Raw genomic sequence first — 26,271 nt, forward strand, 5'->3', positions numbered from 1 at the left:
TCAAGAAGGGGTGGAGGCTGCAACAAAGAGGAGTTGACCAGGAAGAACATTAGAACTTCCTAAGAGATCCATAATGGCATCTCAGATAGACCCAACTACGGCTCACTTCTCTTTTAGTCTCTTCCTTTTTGGTTGGAACACTTCATGTTTCATTAAACTGAGATGAATTTAAGTCCCTTATTATGCTGATGGATCTCTTCTGATGGGTCCTGTGTGTGTCGACCCCATCTTTAACAGTCTGTGTTTTAAAGGAACATGGTACCCAAGTACAGTATGACTAGCACACGAGAGAACATGGCTATCACCTCTCTTGTTCCGGACCTGAAACTTTCTGAGCAGGTTACAATTTCATTAGCCGTGTGTTTTGCAAGCCACTTCACACCTCAGATTTATCTTCTTGCTTCTTTTCACTTATTTTGCTGTATGCGCAGCATGTGTATTTTTCCCTGTGACTTTCTCTCTGCCACTGTAAAAGAAGCAGTATTGGTTTAGCTATGGGAGAGGCATCTGCACCCTATCTTGTCTATCATTAATAAACCCTCAAGCTCTGTTCTCATTTCCAAGCTACTAATGTCTGGTAATGATTTCCAAGTCAGAACACACACACAGCTGGATATTAAAACCCCAGGTTAAATTTTGTTTTCTGACACATCACCTGTTTTGAGTTTGGAAGTAAGAATAGATGTGTTATGAAATTTATCCAAGAAGGTGGAATATGGGGTAATGAAAAAATTCACTCCTTTGACCTAACTGCTACCAAAACCTTGACAAAAATGTTTCCCTTAATCTCTGAAATCAACCTTCAGAACTTTCAGCTCCCGAGGCAGGTACCATTACTGTTGTTATGCTATTAAAATGTCTGCAGAGCCGTTTTTCTCGAAGGGTAGGAAAATTGTTTGGGGCTAGGTTGGGATTGGTTTGATTGCTGCTGATATAAACATTTCTGAATTGTGTTTTCTTACATGCCCAAATAACCCAAGAACCTCAAATTAAAGAACAAAACAGATTGACTAGGCAAAGCAGACTTTTTTTTAAAGCAAAATTGAGTACAATAATAACAGCTTTCAGAAATTGTGAAAATGTCAGTGCAAGAAAATTAGTTCTAATGTCAGCCTAGTCATAGAATTTTATTGAGGAAATTCTCATCTGAGCATGGAGCATTTAAATAATGAATTTACAAGGAGAAACACAAAAAAATCACAGAAAGCCATTACTTACAATAAGAAAAAACAAGTACACTTTAATGATTATAGATTTGAGTGTGGAATATTTTGCCTGATTTTTGTTTCATTGCCTCTTTGTCATTGGAGGCCTGTCAGATGATTTGGGTAAGTATCATGGGTGAATGTCTTTGTGTTTGCTCAGCAGAGAACAACAGTTGCAATATGTAAATAGGGTGCCTCTTCCCTTTGGATGCCTTGGGATATGTATAATAGATTAAGTTGGCTTTGTGCAGAGCAAACAGGTCTGTATTACCAAGAATATGAATGATGTCGGTTTCCATAATTGCTAACATCTGGCTTTCCATAAATCTGTTAAATTGCATGGAAGCAAATTAGATTTCTGTGTCATAAGTAAAGCAATTACATGGAACTCTGTAGGCAATATGGTCCTATATTCCAACTGTGAAATCCTTTCATTTTGGAGCAGCAAAGGAAATCCAGGTTTAGTTCCTTGCTTTGATGGCACATACTAGGTGTGTTCGTCCTTTATGCTCAGGTTTCTTGATTTATGAGAGGAAAGCACTGCCAATATGCTTGCAACTTTATAATGCAAAAATAACCAAATGTTTTTAAAAAATCAGATTATAGTTGGCCATTAATTGCCAGTTTAGAGATTGTTTAAGAGAAGACCATAAGCTAAAGACCCTTTTGTAGCTACTGGTTGGAATCTTGAAATTACTCTTCCAAACAATTTCTGAAGTGCTTGGTTAATGGGTCTTCCTCTGTCCTTGTCCTCAAGCATGTGACAGGAAACGGAAGTGGGGACAGAAGAAGGAAGGTTGCCTTCCTATTTCAGTGTGGTTACTATTTTGCTATATTTATTGTACTTTGAACCAGACTAATGGGCTTTCCCAGATGAAAACTCAACAATAAAATGTGTTCCCTGAGGGGGGAGGTTGCAATTATGTCTTATGCTTACTGAACACCCATGAGACCAAAATTTTACAAAATAGGCTTTATGGTAGTAATGGTTCAAAAACTTTCTAGATTTAAGTAAGTTAAATAAAGACATTGTACAGCCGCAGTGCATTCTGGTGTGCTTTGCACAGAGAAGAGAAAAAGGAAAAGAGATTTCATCCTTGCCCTCCATAAGCTCACTATCTATCTATGGAGATGGGTAGATTAAATGTGAATTCCTAAGAGATAAATGCAAGGATAGCATTGTGGATAAAGTAGAGTCAGTAGTGACTGATTTGCAGACTGAGAAATGCTGATGTTTGAGCCTGATTTTGAAGACGGCACTGGAATGAAGATAGCATAGGAAGAGAAGTGCTTACCTCATCAAACTAATGATTTGTATGTCAACCCATTTCATACAGGCTAAGAAAAAGTGGAGTAGGGATGGGGAGAGCACTCCCGTAGTAAGAAAGACATAACCAAGGCACAGACAGAGAAAACACACAAGACTGTTTGTGCATCACCCATTGTAAGGTATGAGACAGAAGCTAACAATTGAAGTGTTAGGTCAAGGCTTATATGATATTCCAGGAGTTTAAATCTTCTAGTATAGACATCAGTGATCCACTGAGAGATGGTAAGTAGAGGAGTGACAGGGACAAGTTTGCTTTTTAGAATGCCACTCCCCTGTGAAAGGTGTTTAGAGTAGTGATTCTCATCTGGCTGAACAGAGCCCAGATGTCTGGATCCTACTTTACACCAATTAAATCAGTCTCCAGTGGTGGTGAGCCTGGGCACCAGTCTCCTCAAATGTTTCTGTCAAGCCCACCATCAAAAATCATGGGATTAGAGTGAGAAGTGGTTGGAGTCAGGAAGACCAGATAGGAGGCTAATGCAGTAGTCAGGGACATGTGTGAAGAGCTGAGCTAAGACAGAATTCAGAGAAATCTGAATTCTGTTTTTTGTGATTACATGGGTGTTGAGCCATCAGTTTATCTATCAGTTAACTCTCTCTGTATCTTCTGAACATCCGAACTGGATTGTAAATGTGATGAGACAAGGGTAAGACTGAATATTTTAATTACCACTTTCAGCAAAAACCGAGGAGTGAGAAAAATGCAAAATCACTTTAGTATTGTTCCAAGACAGGATGTATCACCAACATTCTCACTGCAATGGGAGTTCAAGGAGGTGAAAGATTACTATGAATTAGTACAATATTAAGAGATGCTTAATTGAGGAGACAGGGCTTGAATTTTGTCTTAAATATCTTATTTGATTTTGAAAAGACCATAAATTGGAGTGCCTGCATGGCTCAGGCAGTTAAGCCAATGACTCTTGATTTGGGCTCAGGTCATGATCTCAGGATTGTGATACTGAGTGGGGTTCTGGGCTCTAGGCTGTGTGCATGGAGCCTGCTTAAGACTCCCCCTGTCCCTCTCCTTCTGTCCCTAACCCCCTCGCTGCTCACATGTGCTCTCTCCCTCCCTCTCCCTCTCTAAATAAATAAATAAATAAATAAATAAGTAACTGATCAGAAATGAGTTGGGTATGGTTTTAAAGATTTTTTTTTTTTTATTTGACAGAGAGAGAGAGAGAGACAGAGAGGGAACACAAGCAGGGGGAGTGGGAGAGGGAGAAGCAGGCTTCCCGCAGAGAAGGGAGCCTGATGTGGGGCTCTATCCCAGGACTCTGGGATCATGACCTCAGCCGAAGGCAGACACTTAATGACTGAGCCAGGTGCCCCGGGTATGGTTTTAAATAGGTGATAAATAAGCATCCGAGAGGCTAAATAATGTGACCAAAGACATATAGTCATGTATAAAATGCCTTGTATGTAGTAAGCACTCAATTAAATAGAAGAGTATGGTTTCAAAGAGGGGTCACCTGATTCCCACATCCAATGCTACTTTTAATTGGGAAGAGTTAGAGGAAGAAAACAGGCGAGATGAGAAAGGTTTCTAGGTAGGAGCACATAATGGTCAAATGTGTTGGGGACAGCATGGACTCTATGAGGAAGAGTGAGGATGTAACTGAGGTCAGATTATAGTTGACTTGTGGTCTAGGTATTGTAAGTTGGGTTCATTTTCACAGTGTTCAAGGGAGAAACCATTTTTCATTAATTAAATGTCTTTACTGAGGCTATGTCAGATGGGACACAGACGAAAAAAAAAAAGTCTTGAAATAAGCTTCTAAAAATATTGTATGAACTCCATCACACTTTCTGCTTTGTACCTCTGCTGTGAAGCCAAGTTTTATACCAGTAATGCTACATGCAGACAGCAAGGAAAGATAGGTCATTTCTTTCTCGTTATGTTTAAGTCACAGTAGTTTCAAATTTCTAGCAAATTTGAGTCATTATATTTTCAGGATTTTGACTAAAAAGAACCCATGTAAGATCTTATCCTTGAAAATGAGTTTCAGTATCCAGGTGGTAAATAGTTGAAGGTAGATAAAACCACACAACATTCTCGTATGCTGAAGGATGACTTGAGACCTTGAGTTGGCACAGAAAAGAACTCTCCTGCATGTATTAGACGGCCCAGGATACATCCCTTGCTCTAACATGGTACTAGATGTGTGACCACCCACTCATCTCTGTGCCTTAGTTTCCTCTTTTGTAAATGAGAATAACTGTTTCTATCTTGCAATCATATGGCATAACTCACAGAAAATCTTTGAAAAACTTTGAAACAATATCTAAGTACAGCACACTACCAGTAAAATTTTTAAACACTTTATTGCTCTGAGTACTTTAAGAAAAAATGCTACTTTTTATTATTTTTTTCTTTAATTTAGCCATAACCTTTAACCAAATGCCTATAAACTTATACATATTTAACTCGAAATTTAGTGTGTAGAACTAGTTATACTGATCTTAATCTAACTTACTATATTGGGTATAAATAGGTTAAACCTCCCAGTCGGGGTGCCTGGGTGGTGCAGTTGGTTGAGCCGCGGACTCTTGGCTTCAACTGGGGTCATGACCTTGGGGTTGTGGGATCGAGCCCTATGTCAGGCTCCACGCTCCATGTGGAGCTTAGAACTCTTCCCTCCTCTCTCTCTGCCCCTCCCTGCCCTCTCAAATAAATAAATAAATCTTAAAAAAAAAAAAAAAAAACAAAGCCTCCCAACCAGAAGCCTACCAAAAGTTATCTCTGTGTACTTCCATGTTGCCTTGTTATCACCATTGCAACATCAGCATTTTACACATCATCACCAACGTTTATAATATCCAGTGTGCATAAAGACATTGTGTGTAGAAGACTTGGTAAAAATATACTAGAATCAGTGGTATCAGCATCTGAAGAATACTTGAAGGACATGGAAGTAGATTAATCAGTGGAGCAGAAGATTCTGACAGACAAATGACCAGTATCTTTAAATAGTGTAAAGACTGTCATAAATAAAGAAAAATCAAGTAGACTTTCCGTGAGTGGTCTCAGAGCTAAAACCAGTAAGTAGAAGTAAATGGAAAATATAGTTCATTTCAATTTAAGGAAGACATTTCTAAAAGAGTTATTCAGTGATGGAATTGGCTGTCTTTTGAGGTAATAGATGGCCCACTGGAGAAAGGCTCAATCCAGGACTGGACAGCTCTGTGTTTGGGATGTTGTTAAGGTCACTCAAGCTTTGAATGTCAGAGAAGGCTGACTGGATTTATGCTTTCCTTCCAGATTTAGCTGTCATTCAAAAACAGCAAAATATATGTGTGTCTTCCATCAGCATCCCTGCCATGCCTACAATAGCTCTTAGATGGGTTTTTTTGTGGGAACAGAAATGTTTTTAGCCCTTAGGATGGAAAGGATTCGATTAGGCAAGGCACTTACCAGGAATTATTCCCTCTTCTTTCACCCTTGGCCCGAGGATCTGGGGGCAGTCTAATTGGTTCAGAGTTGTCCTAATTGCCCACTTGTTCCTAATAAGTGGCTAATCTATTCACATCTTTACTAAAAGACCCAGATCTCCATAGGGTGTATCCACACTGTTAATGAATTAGCACTATTTACGGCCTCTGGACGGTATACTTCTTGGGAATATCTTAAAACTAATTTAGAGCTGCTACTGGATAATTTAGTAATTGGAGTCCCACAGCTGCAGGTTCGAGTATCAGACCTGCCACCCATTAGCTATATGACAGTTATTTCATGTTATTTCTCTTCTTTGAGCCTCAACCTTATTATTTGCAAAATAGAGATAAGAAAAGATGCTCCCACGCAGAGCTGCTTTGCAAAGTAAATGAGATAATGCATGTGAACAACTTAACACGGTACCTGGCACAAGGTAAATGCTCAGCAATGTTAATCAATGCTATCATAAAGGGTTACTATTTTCTAATAACAGTCTTGGCTAGATTCTGAAGCTCTGTGCCTTCTTTATTGCAGACATTGATGAATGTGCCTTAAGAACTCACACCTGTTGGAATGATTCTGCATGTGTCAACCTGGAAGGGGGCTTCGACTGCCTCTGTCCCTCTGGGCCCTCCTGCTCTGGTGACTGCCCCCATGAAGGAGGACTGAAGCGCAATGGGCAAGTGTGGACCTTGAAAGAAGACAGGTGTTCTGTCTGTTCCTGCAAGGTAAGGCTCATTGAGGGCAGCGGGAACTGGAACTGTTCTTTTCCTTCCTTCACTCTCTCCTCTTACACCCCAGTGCTTTCCCCCAGGTGTTGACTTGTGGATCTCCTCTAGTTTCTGAAAAGGCTTCTCCTGTTCTAACCCGTGCTACAGCTAATGATGCTGCTGAGTGGCAGCAACCCTGTTTTGAGCTGATTACGCTGTTCGTGAGAAGTAAGGTATGAAGTTGAGAAGAGACAGCAGAGCACAGAGGGACTGGGCCAGAGAAGCCAATGTTAGTCCCTCCACTGAATGCTTGCAGTGCCTTTCGGGCTGTCTGGGTGAGAGCTTTCATGAGCCCTCATCCCACACTTACACAAACTTGCTGATTAAAATGACTCTTTGCCTGAAATGATCACCTGTGTGAACTCTCTCATTTTTGGGGGTGATGCCGTCCAGAAAAGCAAGGCTCACAGGCATGCTTCCAGAGGTCAGAGACAGGTGGACCTCTATTCTGAACAAATGGTAATGATTGTATGAGACCATTTGGTAAATGATGTCTTCTTCTTGTTTGTGTTGCTGGGCTGACTATTCTTTACATTACGTTCTTTGGAAAAGTAAGCTTAATGCTTATGAAAATAAAATTCTGTCATCACGTTTTTGCTTTATGCTTTGCAAAATGGGCCTATTAAAATGATTTTCTTGTGCTTTATTTCTTCTTTTGTTGATCTTGCCTATTTCTTTTCCTTTGATACTACTTTACTGTAGCTCTTGCATTGTATTTTTTATGTCTATTGGGATGGTACTTTTTAATCTTGCACTTTATGGGTGTGGGAACCATGAGAAATGACTTGTTGAATAGCCTGTTAGGGAGCTAGTATCCTGATAAGTTCAGAGTTCTCTCTGGAAACAGAGTTAAAACATCATTCAGTTCATTCACCTGCCTTCAAGTCTGCCATACCTCCAAAAGAGGGGGGACCCCTTTTTAAGAAAGCTAAGCCAAGTGTTTAGATTACCCCGTGAAGCTCATTTTTTTAATCTTACACTTTCATCTGGTTCCACACGTCCAAACATAGGCCCAGGGACTCCGTATACTGAGTATCTCCCATGTTTGGAGCATTCTGTAATTTAAAAACAGCTTCACACTTAATTCTTTTTTTTTTTTTTTAATATTTTATTTATTTTACAAGTAGGCAGAGAGGCAGGCAGAGAGAGAGAGAGCAAAGAGGAAGCAGGCTCCCTGCTGAGCAGAGAGCCCAATGTGGGACTTGATCCCAGGACTCTGAGATCATGACCTGAGCCAAAGGCAGAGGCTTTAACCCACTGAGCCACCCAGGCACCCCCACACTTAATTCTTATAACACAGCTTCGAAAGACAAAGCTTTAAGTTTTAGGGCAAATAATGTGCCCTAAATATCATAAGATGTAAATATCCAAGCAGGGAGTTGAATTGAGTTGAATTTTATTGGCTTGCCCCAAATTTCATAGTTTTCTTATCTGAACACATGTTTTATAAAACTCTACAGATGGGTACCTGCTGATAAATTTAAAATAAATTAAGCAGTCACTCAAACTTGACTGAGCTCATACTCTAAACTTTGTACTGTGTTAATGATCGCATGGAGCACTGACTCAAAGGACAAAGTTTTTAGTGAAGGAAAAGCTTGTTGTAGGTTAGAATAGTTGAGAAAGTTTTGTGGAAGAGGTTGGCAATTAGGTCTCCATTCAGCCAGCAAAACAAGAATGCAGTTCATTATTAGTTCTTCTCTAGAAAATACTCTTTTCCCCAAACTTACAAGGATGATCACAACCCCAAATCCTTTTTAGGCTTTATAGGTCTCTAGTCCCCAGAATAAGCACTAGATTTTAGCTGAGTCTTGACTAATGTACGACACCAAAATTTCTTGTCCAGTTTTTGTTTTATTTAAGCCCAAGGGAAGGAAATTACCAATCACTAAAACTTCCCAAAGTTTCATTAATTAATCATCCTAATAATCCAAGCAGTATAAATTTTTATATTCTACTTTGACTCTTAAAATGTCTCCAAAGTCACAAGAGAGGAACAGACCTTGTAATTCTATACTGTTAATATAACTCACCTCCACCACCACCCCACCCCTTAATGAATAAAGTACTGGAAGATTTCTGTACATAAATCTTTTGCTGATTTATTTTCCAGTTGCATTTATTACTCATTAATTACCTAGCTTCAAGAGCTCGTGGAGGGAGAGGAGGGCCTGGACTTAGGAGCTAAATTAAAAACCCTAAATCAAATTCTGTAAGACATTCCCAAAAGTTGAACTTATATGTGACCCTGCTTTTTTTTTTCTTTCCTGTATTTGCATCTGAAAGTGTTTTATTCCAATTTCAAAAGAAATAGCTTCAGTACTTAAGCATCTAAATGGACTACAATAGCATCAACTTGGAGACTAAGAAATAAAATCAAGGTTGGGACATAAATCCTGGCTCTTTAAGTATACTGTTGTTTCAAATTCAAATAAAACCAAATCACAAAAGAGCAGAATTACCCAAGCCAACAAAGGGTCAAGGCTTACTGTTAAAAGAAGCAGAGTCAGTCTACAGATTCAGTGCAATCCCTATAAAAACACCAATAGTATTTTTCATAAAACTAGAATAAATAATCCTAAAATTTGTATGGAACCACAGAGCATTCTTGAAACGGAACAAGTCTGGAGGTATCACGATCCCAGATTTCAGTTATACCTAAAGCTACATTGACCAAAACATTATGGTATTGGCACAAAAATAGAGATAGATCAGTGGAACAGAATAGAGAGCCAGAAATGAATCCACAACTTAAGTGGTCAGTCTACAACAAAAGAAGCAAGACTATATAATGGTGAAAAGACCATCTCTTTGATGAATGGTATTGAGAAAATTGGACAGCTACATGCAAAAGAATAAAACTGGATCACTTTCTTGTACTTACACACAAAAATAAACTCAAAATGGATTAAAGAACTAAATATGAGGCCTGAAGCCATAGAATTCCTAAAAGAAAACACAGGCAGTAATTTCTTTGCCATCAGCCTTAATAACATCTTTCTAGACGTGTCTCCTAAGGCTAAAGGAAACAAATGTAAAAATAAACCATTGGGACAGTAATGGAATAAAAATCTTTGGCATAGCAAAGGAAACAAGCAATAAAATGACAAGGCAACCTACATAATGGAAGAAGATATTTGCAAATAATATATCTGATAAAGAGCTAATATCCAAGATATATAAAGAACCAAGACTAAATACCAAAAATAATCTGACTAAAAATGGCCAAAGACCTGACTCAACATTTTTCCAAATAAGACACACAGATGGCCCACAGGCACATAAAAAGATGCTCAGCATTGTTAGTCTTTAGGGGTATTACAAATCAAAACCACAATGAGATATCACCTCATACTAGTCAGGATACGCAGTATCAAAAGATAAGAAAGAACAAATGTTGGCAAGGATGTGAAGGAAAAGGAACCATTATGTACTGTTGGTGGGAATGTGAATTGGTGCAACCACTGTGAAAATCAGTGGGGAGGTTTCCTCAAAGTTAAAACAGAAATGCTGTATAATCCGTAATTGTACTACTGGGTATTTACCCAAAGAAAAATGAAACAATAATTCAGAAAGATAGACACACTCCTGTGTTTATTGCCACATTATTTACAATAGCCAAGATATAGAAGTAACCCGTGTCCATCAATAGATGAATGGGTAAATAAGACGTGGTGTATCAATGCACATATGGAATGATGGAATTTTACTCAGCCATAAAAAAAGAATGAAATCTTGCAGATTTACAATAACATGGGTGGACCTAGAGAGTGTTATGCTAAATCAGAGTAAGGTAACTACCCTGTGATTTAACTCATGTGGGATCTAAAAAAAACCAAATGAACAAAGCAAAAAAAGAAACATACTCATAAATACAAAGAGCAAACTGATGGTTGCTGAGGAGAGGGGGTTGGGTAAGTGGGTGAAATAGATGTAGGAGATTCCGAGGTATAAACCTCCAGTTATAAATAAATGAGATGGAGATGAAAAGGACAGCATAGGGGAATATAGTCAATAATATAGTATGGTGACAGATGCTTGACTCTACTTATTGTGTTATATATAGTGTGTGTGTGTGTGCGTGTGTGTGTGTGTATAAACTTATGTTATATAGTTAATGTTGTGGTGTTTTATATATTGAGTAATGTATAGAATTGTTAATTCAATATGTTGGACATTTGAAACTAATATTGTATGCCAACTATACTTCCAATCAGAATTTTTAAAAATGCTTAGGTTTTCAGGAGAAACAGGTGATGGGCAGGGTGATGGCATCATGAAATTCTCAGGCAATTTCAGATAAATCACCTTCACATTGATGAAAAGGAAACTAATGTGGGATTGAGGTATAAATATTATAAAAATGGGGGTGGGGAGTGCAGACTAAAAATACCCACTTGAGATATTACGCTGAGCGAGACAAGTCAATCAGAGAAAGACAATTAGATGATCTCCCTGATATGAGGAAATTGAGAGGCAGAGTGGGAGGTTTGGGGGGTAGGGAAGGAAAAAATGAAACAAGATGGGATTGGAAGGGAGACAAACCATAAGAGACTCTTAATCTCTTATGGCCCACAGGGCACATAAAAAGATGCTCAAACGGAGGATTGCTGGGTGTAGGTGGGTAGGGAGATGGTGGTTGGGTTATAGACATTGGGGAAGGTATGTGCTATGGTGAGTGCTGTGAAGTGTGTAAACCTGGCAATTCACAGACCTGTACCCCCTGGAGCTAATAATACATTCTTATGTTAATTTTAAAGAAGAATATCCACTTGAACAAAATTAGATCACACAATTGAAGAAACATTTAGATAAAACTTCTCTAGACCTTCAAGGCAAGAGCTCAAACAAGATAGGCAAAAAGGCAAGATCATTAAACAACAGAAAGAGGAGAGTGGCTCTTGGAGAAAGAGTTGAGGGGAAAAGCTATGCATTACGAAGACTAGTTCAAAAGCTTCTTGGAATCAAACCTGTACTGATGCCATGGAGATGAGGGGAAAACCCATCAATTTTGAGGAGGAAAAGTGGAGGAAAAACACGATTACGTGATGGATATGGAAACTGACAATAATAATTTAGCACACAGTGGGTTTTCTGAAGAGAAAAGCACAACAAATGTAGCAAACCAATTTTACAGATAAGAGAGAAGGATGACTGTGATTTGTACACCAAAAGGACTCTATTACTGTAAAAGACCAATCCATATAAAGCCATTAGGACCAGTACTAGTTCCATAGGCATCAGGGCAAGATTATGTCAGCATAGCATAGGAAATTTCAGATTGGCTTCAGACTTTCCTCGAAAGCTCAAGATGTCACTTTGTGACCTTGAGCAGATAGATGACTTAGCATCAGAGCCTTTTTCATCCGCTGTACAATGAGAAGAGTGGTTAGATGATGTCAGAAGTTCTTTCTGGCTCTAGAATTCTGTAAGTCTGGAAACACCAGCTATGACATTTATGCCCTCTGTATTCCTCTTTCACTCTTTCCAAAATGTTTTTGTTTGGGGCTTAACATCATTATTCATGCAGACCTTTCAAATCCTCTCCAGGATTTTCCCTTTTCTTTCTTGCCAGCACAGATATTTCCATATTTACTTTACAGTATTATGTATACATTTATTTGCATATTTTACATTGAAGTAAGATTAGTTTGTCATCATGTACAAATTATTCTTTTGAATTCTCTACAATACAAAGAGCAATTATTTGGGTCAGTTTCATTTTTGAAGGTTTAAATACTTAAATGGTTCAAAAATAACCTGGATTATACAACAAATTACATTTTTCCACAAGGTTTTCAGCCCTTCTAACACCTGCTTAAAAATGTCAGCCTTCAAGATGTCTGAATAACACTATAGGGCTGAGTATACCAGCATTAGTCTTTTGAGTCCATTAGTTTTAGGTACATAATTGTAGGATTTTTCTTAAAGTTTTCTTGAAACAGAAGTTTTACATGAAAATGTTGTACTCCTATGCTGAGGTGTCCTATCATCTAATTCTGTTATCTTATCCATTTTAGATATAAAATGCAGCAATGAAAATTTTAAATATATAAATATATATGAATTATATGTATAAATATTCAACAGAGAAGGTTTATAAATAGCAGAGAAAAAATGGTAGAGTTGGAGTGAAATTCTTGTCAAAGTCTTTCCCTAGTTTTTGGTTTCATATGTAATTTCAGGGCACCCTTACCTTGACAAGAAACAGATGAAACACCTGCAATGAATAATTAGGGCATCCAAGAAAATGTGCATTTAAGTAGGCACTATTGAGTGATAGCACACAGTGTAGTCCAACATAATTTCTCCTGTGACTTTGCCACATATTATCTGAAGTTCTAATAAGATTTAGAAAAGTCTTAATTTGATTTATATAGGACACATGGCAATGAAGAGACCTGGTGTGGAAGAGAGGGCAGGGGGAACAATAATGTCATTGATAATTCTGTATAGGTACTTTTGGGCAGTTCCTTTCTCCACCCCAGGATCATGCCCCATCATAAGGGTGGAGGTAGAAATGAGCTAAGATTTCTCATGTGTCTGGCACTCTGTGTATCGCCTCGTACTTTGACAGCAATCTCATGAAGTAAATATAATTATCCCTTTACAGAAGAAACAGAAACTCAAGTTTCACACAAGTAAGTAGTGACAGTAGAAGTAAAACTGAGATACCCATGACAAAATCACCAGGTCTCTTCTTGAAGAAACTGGCTCCCAGCCCTACTGCTCTGCATGGCTGTGGTTCTGTGAATTCTGCAAGATATTTTACATCTCCAAGCCATGGCTTTATCAGTATGACTGGGTTAATATCTATGGACACATTTACCCTGAGAGTGAACTAAGATAAAGATATGGTTGAAGTACTCAACTCAGAGCCTTGCAGAGAGAGCTGTCTCTCCAGGAGTAATCACTTAGCAAAAAAAAAAAAAAAAAAAAGAGGCCAATTTATTTTAAAGACCACTTCTCCCCTTGAGGGTCAGTACACCAGGTTAGCTACCAGTGTTTCATGCCCATTGAAAGAGGTCTTGAAACATGTCTACCACTTAATTGAGTTCAACAATAAAGCCACATCAACACAAATGGATTTGGGCTTTTGTTTAGATGCCATACACTTCCTTGACAGTGACAGTGATTTTATGCACCTTCAGACCACTTAGTTGATTAGGGAAAAGACTGCTGAATTGCTTGGAACCCATGTTCTTCTAGCATTACCCAAACTACTGATACCCAGAGTGAAAAATGATTCTCTCTCTGGACTTGACCCCTAAATCTTAGTTACAGCCCAGTTTCTTTTCACAGATACCCATCTGTGGCTCTTCCATTTATAAATTTGTCAAGAGCTTTAGGAACACATCTTTATTTTCTACCTGTGCTACATGGGAAGAGAGAGAGGTCTCAGATTTATTAGCGTCTAGGAAACTGCAGCATTTTAGTATGACTATGTCGTGGCCGTATTTATATTTTTGATTGTGGAGATGAACAAGCAAATGGGTATACAAACAATCGCCTGTTATGCCCTGGTAGAGTCATGAACAATTTGTTAAAGGAACATTGAAAGGGAAAGTATACTCTATCCTAGGAAGATAACAGAAAGAAGTAAGGGAGACGTCACAGAGGAGGTGAAGTTTGAGTGAGACCCTAAGGATGAGAAATTTAGCCAAGGAGAGAGAGATGGGAGGAAAGTGAATCCCAAAGAGGGACTAGCAAGACCAAAGAAGCAAAAACACTACATGTGTTCTGATAAGGAAAATGTGAAGTAAATGATGAGCTTTGACTATCAGAAAAAAAAAAAAAAAGAAGAAGAAGAATATGGGAAGGGTGATAAGCCTGGGGAAATAAAGGCTAGGGACACAGACAGACGATGGAATTTAGACTTAACTTGTGGGCTGTAGAGGATCATGAGTGACTTTTTGTTTAGGATTGGCATGGCCCAATCAGGGTCTGATCCACAGCACAACAGAAAGACTGAGGAGATCAAAACTAAATGGAGAAGTTTCGGGAGCATACAGATGAGAGCCTGAAGGAGAGATAGAGAAGTAAGATCACATGAAAGATAACAGAAACTAAGGGATATGTCCTGAGGAATGGTGATGTCAGACTCTCAACCTCTGGGGCAATGTGTGCCCTCATTCTGTGGGCAGAAGAGAAGCTCGAGACCGGCATGTTTGAGACTTAGCATCCCCATTTTCTTGGACAAACGATTTCAGGTGCCACTGACAAGAGAAAGAGCCAGGGTCTTCAAGTTAGGCTAGCGCACACTGGATAAAGGTCAGACACAATACTTACTCCTGCACTATTACCTACTATGGCGACTATTAGTAGAAAGTGGCAGAAAAAGAACATGCTACGTGGGCCAGATTTCATTTCTGTGCTTCCTCCAGCATTGTTTTATCTTGATTTGTTTTGTTTATTGAAATGTGACTAGCACGCATCCTGAAACTAAGTGGAGTACTGAAGACTCGAGCAATGCCAGGTCTTGAGTTTTTCTGGCAATGATGGAGGTAGATAGGGATATGGATACCATAAATAACCAGTCACCCTCCACATCGTCATAAACAGAAGGAGGGGAAAGTGGGGAGGAACTTTGCCAGATTATCTGGAATGCTGTCATTTGACCTGGCCTCATATGAGCCTTTGCCCAGAAACTGAGGAAGGTGACCACAGTAGGGAAACCTAAGGGGTTCCTGTGTTTCCTTCAGGCAAGAGGGAAGCTCCATCTGCTGGGCGCTTACAATAGAATTGACCCTGCCAGTCTCCATGTGGCTCTCACTCATACAGTGAAGAACAAGGATGAGTCAGCTTGTGCCTGGGGCCAGGGTAGAGGTTAGTTTTCTGAAATCCTGCGGTTTACTCAGAAAACTGTTCTGCTTTGCTGTCCGAACCTAACCAGCAATATTGTCAGTACCTTCCTCTCTAGAGTGTTTTTGATGGCAGGAGTTGGCTGTGAAGTCCCCAAGATTGTGTTTCCTTTTCTTTGAAGATGAACAAGGTGCCAAGTTTATTTTCCCTCAAAACTCGAGGGGTTCTCTCAAGGAAGAGGGTCTTCTTTTCCATTCCCCTGACTTCATACTTCCACTGTGCCATTCCAAACGCTGCCTTTCTTTGCAGAACCTTAAGGGTAATGCCATGCTAATCCCCCAGTGGACTGGGTTACCTTATTTCTCCATCAGACATTCTTAAACTTTCCCATGCACCAGAATTCCCTGGAGGGCTTGTGAAACATTGATCACTAATTCTACCCCTAGACGTTCTGGTTCAGTGGATTGGGTTAGAGCCCAACAGATTTCATTTCTAGCTAGTTCCTGGGAGATTCAAATGCTGCTGGTCAGAGAACTACTCTTTGAAAACCATTGCCCCAAGAATCCTTCTGATTTCAGTTTGCATGGAAGTCCTTTTATCCTACCGCCAGCCTCCTCATGGTACAAGGAAGCAGCATGTTGGAAAATCATTGCTATCAAAGTCCAGAGTATGATCTAGTTCCTATTTTTACATTACTCTGCTATGTGGAAAAGTTCTTTCCCCTCTCTGGTCCTGATTTCCTCTTCATTAACATGAGTTGGATTCAGTGACTGGTAAAGGTTTTATTAGAGAGGTGCTAATTAGAGAGGGCTAATAGGCTAGTTGTAGGATGTAACCTGGAGACAAAATTAATATTTTGTAAATAAGATTGGCTAGCACACCACAATAAATTGGAATGTGAGACGATAGAAGAAATGGGTGGGTCTAGAGTACCACTCTGAATTTTACCCTTTATATCAGAGATCAAAACATTTTCTGTAAAGAACCAGACAGGCTTTGCTTATGTACAGTCTCTCCTCACATACTGAACTCTGCATTTGAGTGTGAAAACAGCCACAGACAATATGTAAATGAATGAGGGAAACTATGTTCTTTTTTTTTTTTTAAGGTTTTTTTTTTTTTAACTTTTTTTTGTTTATTTGACAGAGACAGAGAGCACAAGTAAGCAGAGCGGCAGGGAGAGGGGGAGAGAGGGAAGCAGGCTCTCTGCTGAGCAGGGAGCCTGATGTGGGGCTTGATCCCAGGACCCTGGAATCATGACCCGAGCCGAAGGCAGCTGCTTAACCAACTGGGCCACCCGGGCACCCCTTTTTTAAAGATTTTATTTTTATTTATTTGACACAGAGAGAGCGATCACAAGTAGGCAGAGAGGCAGGCAGAGCAAGAGGAGGAAGCAGGCTCCCTGCTGAGCTGAGAGCCCAATGCAGAGCTCAATCCCAGGAACCCAAGATCATGACCTGAGCCAAAGGTAGAGGCTTAACCCACTGAGCCACCCAGGTGCCCTGGAAGCTGTGTTCTTATTAATAAAACTTTATTTACAGAAACAGGTGACTGACTACCAGAATTTGGATTGTAGGCATCACTTTGCCTAAACCCTAGGTTAGATTATTATTCAATTTCCATCAATAATTTTAAGTCCAGCTTCTTGATTTAGAAGTTTCCAAACAATGGCAGGGAAAAAAAAGTGATATTTTGCAATCTACAGTAAATAAATTAAACTATTCAGTAATAAAATGTATAATTTATAATATAAAACCCATAACTTTCCATGGCATTATAAGAATAAATTCATATTTTATTTGCTAGGAAGGTATATATCCCTGCTTCTTAAAATTCGGGAGCAATTTAAATATTACTATGGTTATTAATTGTTTATAGCTGAGCTTTCATTACAAAACTCTGCAGAAAAGCATTTAGCTTCTATGGCAGAAGGGTGGGAAAAATACATCTTTGGCATGTAAATGGGGCTTGTTCTGACCACCCCAGCTGGGATAGAGGTCAAGCTCAGGGAATGACCCCAGAGATGCACTCACCATCTCTCAGCTCCATTTCCTTGCCAAGTTTGGATTCTAGTGTGGTTGTGTTCTGTGAGCTGAGGTTTTGTAATGGCATTCTCACTGAATTAATGGAGCCACCTGTGACATTTTCATTATTAAAAATGATTTTCTTGACAGTTACTTTGTAATTCAAAAGGCAAAATGAACATAGCCATTGTTCTAAAATATGTTAGAGACTAAGAGGGGCCTATTTGGCATTTTCCCATAATTGATGAGATATGAAATTGCTTTATTTTGCACTAACCCTGGAGGCTATCCACTTATTCTCATTCATTCTTTTAATCCCCACATGCGGCAAGAAACCTGACATTCTGATTGGGCCTCATTGCCTGTGGTACAGTAACCTATTCTAAAAGAATATGTCCCTGTTTGATATGGTTTGTGAATATAGTTATGTGGGTTACTGAGGCCTAGTCCTTCTATACTTGGGGAGAGTAATATTGTGATCTCAGTAGCTGAGCTGACCAAATGGTTTTACATTGTAGCTACCATTACTTTTCTTAACTTCTTGGCTAAAATAAATTGCTAGGGAGTCATTCAGGGCAATAATCACACAAGCAAAATATGTTAGTGAGTTAAAATAAAGGCCTATTGTTGGAAGATGCCTAGACTCTGTTGGTCCAGACTAATTATAATCTCTGTCTCAATTCACCTGCTTGACTGGAGTGTGTGTGTGCGTGTGTGTGCGCACGCGCGCGCATGCGCAAGCACTCACGGCTGCGTGCATTTATATACTCTTTCATCTCTTGATATCTGGAAAATTATGATTTCCTGTCATTTCCTGCAGTAATAGAAAAAATGCACATGCTTTGAGGGAAAGCATTTTTCAACCTGTTATTATATACATAGCCAGCATGTCTCCTTTCCATTTTCCATAAAAAATGTAAAGCACTTAAAGATTTCCACATCCGCTGACAGTAAACTTGTCTCAGCAAGCCCGGTCCTATTCAACATTGTTATCGATGAAGTAGATGAAGACTCTGAGGGCAGGTCCATCAAGTTTGCAGACTTCACAAAGCGGTGAAGGAGGACAAACTATGGGGATGACAGAAACAGCATTTAGAAAACATTGTGACAAGAGGGAGAGATGAAATGGATCTAACAAGCCACTGTACAGTAAGGATAAGCATCAGGTTTTATCCGTGCTGCCCCCCAATAACTAAAAGCACGAAATGGGGATATAGGGCTTAATGATGTTTTAGTCTCCATTAAGTTCAATATCAATCAACACCATGACATAACCACAGTTAAGTAAGGATGTAAATACTGAAATCAGCCTGCATTAAAGCAAGTACCGTACTTAAAACAAGGTGACCGGGAGTCCTAGTTCACTGTGTTAGTCAGACTGTTACTGAAGAATTACATTTAGTTCTTTTACTCAACTACCTCATTTGAGAAATGGAGTATAAATCATACTCCATAGAATTATCAAGACCAAATGTGCTACTGCATATAAAAGGCTTAGCACAATGTATGTATGGCCCCAAATAAGTGTTAAGATGATGATGATGGTGGTGGTGGTGGTGGTGGTGGTGGTGAATATTATTACTATTGGAAATACTTGAAACTGTTGAAGATAAGGCAACTAGAACAGTAAAAGGACACAGAACTAGTGGGACTGGTCAAAAAATTAGTGATGTTTAATTCAGAGGTGAGATGATTCCATGGAGACATAAATGCTGTCTTCTAAGAACAGAAGAGTTGAAAATGTGACAGAAGGGTTTGGGAGTTCTGTGACTAGCAGTGGTGTGAGCAAGTCTCAATGGATAGAGGCAACCAGAAGTCCAGTTTTTAAACTTCAGACATGAACAGAGATAGGGTCTTCAGATGCCTTCCATATGGTGGCTTCCCTGAGACTAGAGTGCTTCAAGCACAGGCTTGATGACTTTTGAATGTGATTGTTGTAGTGAGAGTTCAGTATAGGCCCAGGTGGCTTGGTTATGTGTCCTTGAAGGTACCACTGACGCTGAGAGTCTTTGGTTTTGTCAATATTCAGCAGAGCAGTTATCACCATAATTGGTGGCGTCAGGTCTTACCTTACATTTTCAGCACCTTTATCGTCTGAGGTGAGAAATTACGTGAGCGACACACATATAATGGGGACAGACGGCAAATGTGCAGTCTTAATGTTTGAACGCTGTTGAACTTCATGTCTTTATGAGTGTTCAGGGCCATTACTCCAGAAATTGTACTGTGCCTGTTATTTGGGCAACTGCCTCAAGGTGGAAGGTGGCACCTGATCTGAGCCCCTTGTAATAAGCACCCTAAAGCCTGTGTTAGAGAAGAAAAATTGTTTTGAAACTGGAAGCCCTGACAGTGTTCCTTAGACATTGCTAACACTGGATAAATCATTTAGCAACTCTGGGCCTCAGTTAATTCTTCTGTGAAAAGGGTAGAGTCATCCTTCCCTCCCAGAGTTGAGAAGGGGTACGAATCAATGAATGCCTTTGAATGCATTTTGTGGCATCATTGTGAACTGGTAAAAATTCAGTAGCATGATTTTCCACTCAAACAAGTTCTTGAGCGTATATGCATTTTAACTGCTTAGTTTAGTTGAATTCTACTTAGAAATGTGATTTTTGAGGGGCACCTGGGTCAGTGGGTTAAGCCTCTGCCTTCGGCTCAGGTCATGATCTCAGGGTCCTGAGATTGAGTCCCACATCAGGTTTTCTGCTCAGCGGGGAGCCTGCTTCCCTCTCTCTTTCTCTGCCTGCCTCTCTGCCTACTGTGATCTCTCTCTGTCAAATAAATAAATAAAATCTTTAAAAAAAAAAAAAAAAGAAATGTGATTTTTTTTTTTTGGAAACATTAGGGGGGAAAAAAGTTTCAAAGGACATACTGACTTTTTTAAACTGAGAAATATCTCTGTGTTTATGTGGGCTGCTCTGCAGGCAAGACCAGAGAAAGGGTGTGTGTGTGTGTGTGTGTGTGTGCATGGATGCATGTGTGCACACACGCACACAAGTGCATATGTTTTGAGCAAAATGAAAGGTGGCCAGGGGAGTACTTTGACTCTAAGAAATCTTTTCTGTGTGCTCTGTAAAGTGTTTATGAGGTTTGCTTTTCATAGTGCTGCTACTAATGATAGAACCTCCCTAATGAGAGAACCTCCTTCACCTCATTTCTAAACAGGACGGAAAGATATTCTGCCGACGGACGGCTTGTGATTGCCGGAATCCAAGTGTTGACCTTTTCTGTTGCCCAGAGTGTGACACCAGAGTCACAAGTCAATGTTTAGATCAAAATGGACAGAAGCTCTATCGGAGTGGAGACAACTGGACTCATAGCTGCCAGCAGTGCCGGTGTCTGGTACGTCTGCTTCCCTGACTGGCTGTTATCCTTCTTCCCTGAAACAGTTGCTAACTCAGTTGCCCATGGCCTTGAGTTTCCTGCTCTTTGCGATGCTATTCAGGGAGCTCGAGTCTTGTGGCTCTTAAGGGGCAAATGCTCTGCCTGAAGACATTCAGATTCTACTATTCAAAGCAATATACAGAGACAGGCTAGGGGGATGGGTGATACAGGTGATGGGGATTAAGGAGTGCACCGTGATGAGCTCTGGGTGATGGATGGAAGAGTTGAATCCCTGTCCTGTACACCTGACATGAATATAATGGTATGTGTTAACTATACTGGAATTAAAGCTTCTATAAAACCCCTAAACCAAAAACAATATACAAGACAAAAAGTATGTGTTTATGGGTCAGATTTGGCCCAACTTGGGTTAGTTTTCAACTGCCAAGTTTTGGCAAAACCAGATCAAGAAAAATAGCCCCACAACAGAAAGTCTTCAGGGCTTTGACTGGGACCTATAGTTCTTATAGAGCCCAACTTTGATTTCTTGGGCCCTGACCATTGAAAGTCTCAATATAAGAGATAACAGAACACAGCAGAAATATAAATATTAGGGATTGAGTCAGAGAGACCAAGAATTCAGTCTTACTTCTCCCACATGCTAGCTCTGTGCTATCAATTTGGGCAAGTTCTTGTGTTGCACTGGTCATTCTTTCCTTCATGGCACACAAGGGATACTAAGCACTTTGGAGTTCTGCTCTGATGATAAGAAAATACACGTGAAGCTTGGGAGAAGGGGGTGGGATTATTCACAAATACAGCCTTTTGCATGTAGAAGGTCCTTAGTGCACAATAATGACTATTGATAGTATTTCCTAGATTGAAAACTCTGTTTTGGATTTGAAGCCTTCCTATAGAAAAAAATTGTAGGTAATTTTGGATTTTAATATAAAAATATGATTGTTATCATCATATTTGAGATGTCCAGAGGAAAAAAACTTAATTGCTGGATCTTGTTCTCTGTGTTTGGAATCACGCCACACACAAAGCTTTCAAAGCACGTAAAGACTGTTGGGAAACATAATCAGAGTGAATATGATGTTCCATCTGAGAGGAAGTCATAACTTTTGGAATCATGTCACAACTAAGTCAACTTATAATGGAACCTATGAGCTGCATTCCATAGTCTAATATTTTCTGAAATTAGTGATTTAGTCTACGGATACTGTATGAAGACAAACATTTAGAGAAATGATATTGTAAATTGCTGTCGGATTTTCTAAAGTCTCCTGGCGAATATGCAGATCATTTTAATAGAATGCATTCTTCTGACTCACTCCTCATACTGAGAAGTATAACTCAGATATATTCAAATCAAAGCCATTTTTTCCCAAGCTCCCATCAAAGGGCAAATAAACCCCATACAACTAGAAAATTAGCTTCCATATCAGTCTGGAAAATTACCTTTCTTCTTCAAGAAGCCAGTCATCAGGCACTTAGAAGAATCGGAATTAATTTCAGACATGAAATTTTCAGAGCATTTCAGAAGTGTCTCCACTTCCATCCCCAGCCCCTAAGGCTAATATTTCTTGGAAAAACTGAAGATGTTAAACATGTAGCTTAATAATTACTTGAATATAATGTGGGCCATATTTAATAAATATTTATCAAGACGTTGTATGTGCTAGACTCTGAATGATATAATGGTGAGCATGATAGGTATGGTCTATCACCCAAGGTCATTGTCTTGTGAAGCTGACCAAATAATTAGATGTGAGTTTGCACAAACTCCAGTGATTTTTCATGATAACAGAAGAAGAGGCTGCATAGAGGTATAGCCTGCTCACTGGAGCCACAATTGGCAGATTCTGAAACACAGAGGGGCTCCAACTGAACTGTTAACTACTACTAGTTAGTGATGTTACTAGCTATATGTCATATTGAAAACCATTCTGAAATAGTTCTCTTGATATTACCCAATCTCAATTTTAAATCTGATAGTAGGAACTCAGTTCATGAAGTGGGTAAAATACTATTATGCTTCAAGTTTCCCTTTGACCTTAAGAGTAATTAATTTCTCTTTAAACACTAGCCAATACCTTATCACCTATTCACTTACTGCTCGATTGATGAGCATATTTTGGCCGAAACTCTGCTACGTATCAGGGGGATAAAGAAACAAGCCCAAAGCCTGCAGGTTCAAAATGTAATGTAGAATTGTACTGAGAGTGATGACGAGGATCGTAAGTGTGACAAACAAGAAAATTAAGGACTGCAGTTGATATACAGGGACAAGATCCATCTCTTTTTGGGGCTGCCCTAGACAGTCAGCAAAAGCACCCTAGAGGAGGTGAAATCTGTGGTAGCTCTTCAAGGAGCTAAGCATAGTCTACCCATAAAGGTGGAAGTAAAAACATTCCATAAGGACAGTGACGTGCCCCCTCCCCCGCCCCCTGTAGGACTTTGGGGACAGAATTGTGCATAAGAACATGGATGAGCCATTTTCGGCTTTCTCTCTACAGGAAGGAGAGGTAGACTGCTGGCCACTCACTTGCCCCAATTTGAGCTGTGAGTACACAGCCATCTTGGAAGGGGAGTGCTGTCCCCGCTGCGTCAGTGACCCCTGCCTGGCTGATAACATTGCCTATGACATCAGAAGCACTTGCCTGGACAGCTCTGGCATTTCAAGGCTTAGCGGCTCAGTGTGGACAATGGCTGGATCCCCCTGCACAACCTGCAAGTGCAAGGTAATTGGATGTCCTGAGGACAGTCGGGCCTTGAACCGTTGTCAGAGAGCGCCTGCAGGAGGTCTGTTCCTGATGTTCCAGAATGCCCAGATTCTGAGGGGCCTGGTGAAAACACAGGCAGGCATTTACTTCTCATAGGAGGTTAATATGTCTGAATGGATCATAGCTGTACCGCATAAAAGGCAAACTCCAAGTGAACATGGAATAAAAATAGTCCTCTCTTTTGCCTTTGAACTACAGAATTTTAACAATTGACACTAGGACCAATTATGGCTGATTTAAGCTGTTTTGACCTGCATATTAAAAAGAAAAGAAAGAGAGGAAAAAAAGATCTCTTTTCATTGTGAAAAATTGTATAAGCTCTTTCATGAAACTGTCAGTGTTAAAAAAAAAATGTTCTATGAAGTTGTTTGCTTTGTTTAATTATCAGTGCCTAATGCGGGAACCTGAAGCTCTTGCTGCAGGACTTAATTAATTGTGATTATATTCCTGTCTTTTTAGAGGAGTTCCCATGAGGGATCCTCATATGTCTTTAAAATTAAAAACTGACCCCTTTCTCCCTACAATGCTTGTGAAGAGCTATGACTACAGCTGACTTGAAGCAGGGGTTAGGCAGTGTTAGATCTCTGCCAAAATATCTGTTTAAGATTCCCATGATTAAGCATGCTTAAAATATTAGTTTATTTGTTCTATCAAATCCTGGCTCATTCCAGACATCAGTGGAAGGTTCTCAACTCATCTTTTTATGGCTGTTATAAAGGCAGATTGGAAAAATGCCACCTTAAGATTCAGCCCCAATAGAAAAAGGCCAGTTTCAAACTTCACATAGCAAAAGAAACATGGTCGTGTGTGTGTGTGTGTGTGAGAGAGAGAGAGAGAGAGAGAGAGAGACTAGGGGATGTGGAAACTGTTATTTAGTAGTATTTCTCTGAGGTCATGTTTGAGATTCTTTTAGGGGAATTATAAAAGTATATTTATATTAATGCATGTCCTTGATTTTTAATGAATTTCCGATAATTTATATATCTAAATATGTATTGTTCCCTTCATAGTCACCACGAGGGACTCTATTCCTAATGTACAGACCTTTCTGGAACCCATTTTGGAGTTGCCTTCAGGTCCTTGTGGTACTTGACTAGCTTTGTTAATGATCATTGAGGGGTTTATTTTTGAAAACACTTTTATCTGGAATAAATCCAGGAAGTAAGTGGTGTAAACAACCTTGAAATATAGGGGAGGAGTCCCAAACCTGGTTTGAGCTCAGACAGAGGTATAAAATTATACTGTCAGGGGCGCCTGGGTGGCTCAGTGGATTGAGCCACTGCCTTAGGCTCAGGTCATGATCTCAGGGTCCTGGGATGGAGCCCCACATCTGCCTTAGCATTCCTGCTGAGCAGGGAGCCTGCTTCCCTCTCTCTCTCTCTGCCTGACTCTCTGCCTACTTGTGATCTCTCTCTCTGTCAAATAAATAAATAAAATCTTAAAAAAAAATTATACTATCAGCAGGAGCTAGCAGGAGGGACTCAAGAGCGTTCCATGTGTCCTTCCTTTCCACTCCTTGTGTAGCCTCCTTCGTAACTTTTCAGTAGCGTTTATGGAGTTTGTGTCAAAACACAGCTATAGTCATTTTGAGTATGAAAATGCACCCTGCTGATTGATAGATAGCCTCTGTCTCATTAGCTAACACTTGTGTCTTGATGCACAGAATGGAAATGTCTGCTGCTCTGTGGATTTGGAGTGTCTTCATAATAACTGAAGAATTTCAAATGGACTCATCATTGTGGGAGAAGAATGGACGAAATGGCCATCCAGCATGGTGAAGAACAGGAGTTGGTGTTGGTTGTTTTTTTGTTTTTTGTTTTTTTTGTTTGTTTGTTTTTTTGGGATTTTTATCACGGACAATTACCAAAGTCTCCATCTGAAGAAGGTGTTTGGGGGTTGCCTTTTGGACCTACCACTTTGTTCATTCTTGCTAACCTAGTCTAGGTGACCTACAGTGCAGTGCTTTTAAGTCTCTGGTTGTTACAAGAAGTTTCCCGTGTTGTAAATCACATGCTTCCCTTACCAGATCGTTTGCAAATACATTTAAATGATCTCATGGTAAATGTTGATGTATTTTTTGGTTTATTTTGTGTACGAACCTAATAGAGATTCAGCTCTTTTATTTTTTTTCTTGAGTTTTGGATCAAATTCTACAAATAAAGTTGCCTGTTGTGATTTTGTCCCATCCACTCTATACTTAGTATTGAGATCCCTGTGAAATGTTTTGATGAGTGTATGTCTGTAGAGTCTCGCTGCATTATACTTCCATTTCCAACTGCTGAGCACACTTAGATGCTCACTCATTCAGCTTCAACAAGGTGAAGGAAATGATGATATATTAAAGAGGGGAATGACCACGGAGATAATTATATAATTATTTTTTAAAGAACCTTCTCCTCCCTCTTGCAAACAAAATGAAGCAAAAGCTTAAGTCACAATTTTGAAGTAGCAATGCTTAACACCTTTCCAAGCATTGAAAGAATCTTTGCATTTGTTTCATATGGTAATTGATAATTTACAAGGGGCCTGCATACCTACGAATACAAGTTCTTATCCTAGTACACATGAATGGTGTTATTCCTGCATTACAG

The 26,271-nt window shown here is 39.6% G+C and overlaps 1 protein-coding gene across 2 annotated transcripts in view; it reads left to right on the forward strand.

Annotated features, from left to right (window-relative positions):
• NELL1 (neural EGFL like 1) overlaps positions 1–25,739 on the forward strand; it is an 833,013-nt gene extending 807,274 nt beyond the window's left edge. For both annotated transcript variants that reach the window (XM_032359330.1, XM_032359331.1), the window contains 4 exons: positions 6,506–6,699; positions 20,733–20,909; positions 23,414–23,638; positions 25,344–25,739. In XM_032359330.1, coding sequence (XP_032215221.1) covers positions 6,506–6,699; positions 20,733–20,909; positions 23,414–23,638; positions 25,344–25,394 — 647 coding nt within the window. In that variant the 3' untranslated portion in view covers positions 25,395–25,739. The remainder of the gene's footprint in view (positions 1–6,505; positions 6,700–20,732; positions 20,910–23,413; positions 23,639–25,343) is intronic.
• The last annotated feature ends 532 nt before the right edge of the window (positions 25,740–26,271 follow it).

Source organism: Mustela erminea, chromosome 9 (assembly GCF_009829155.1).
Source record: "Mustela erminea isolate mMusErm1 chromosome 9, mMusErm1.Pri, whole genome shotgun sequence".
NCBI classification, from domain to species: Eukaryota; Metazoa; Chordata; class Mammalia; order Carnivora; family Mustelidae; genus Mustela; species Mustela erminea.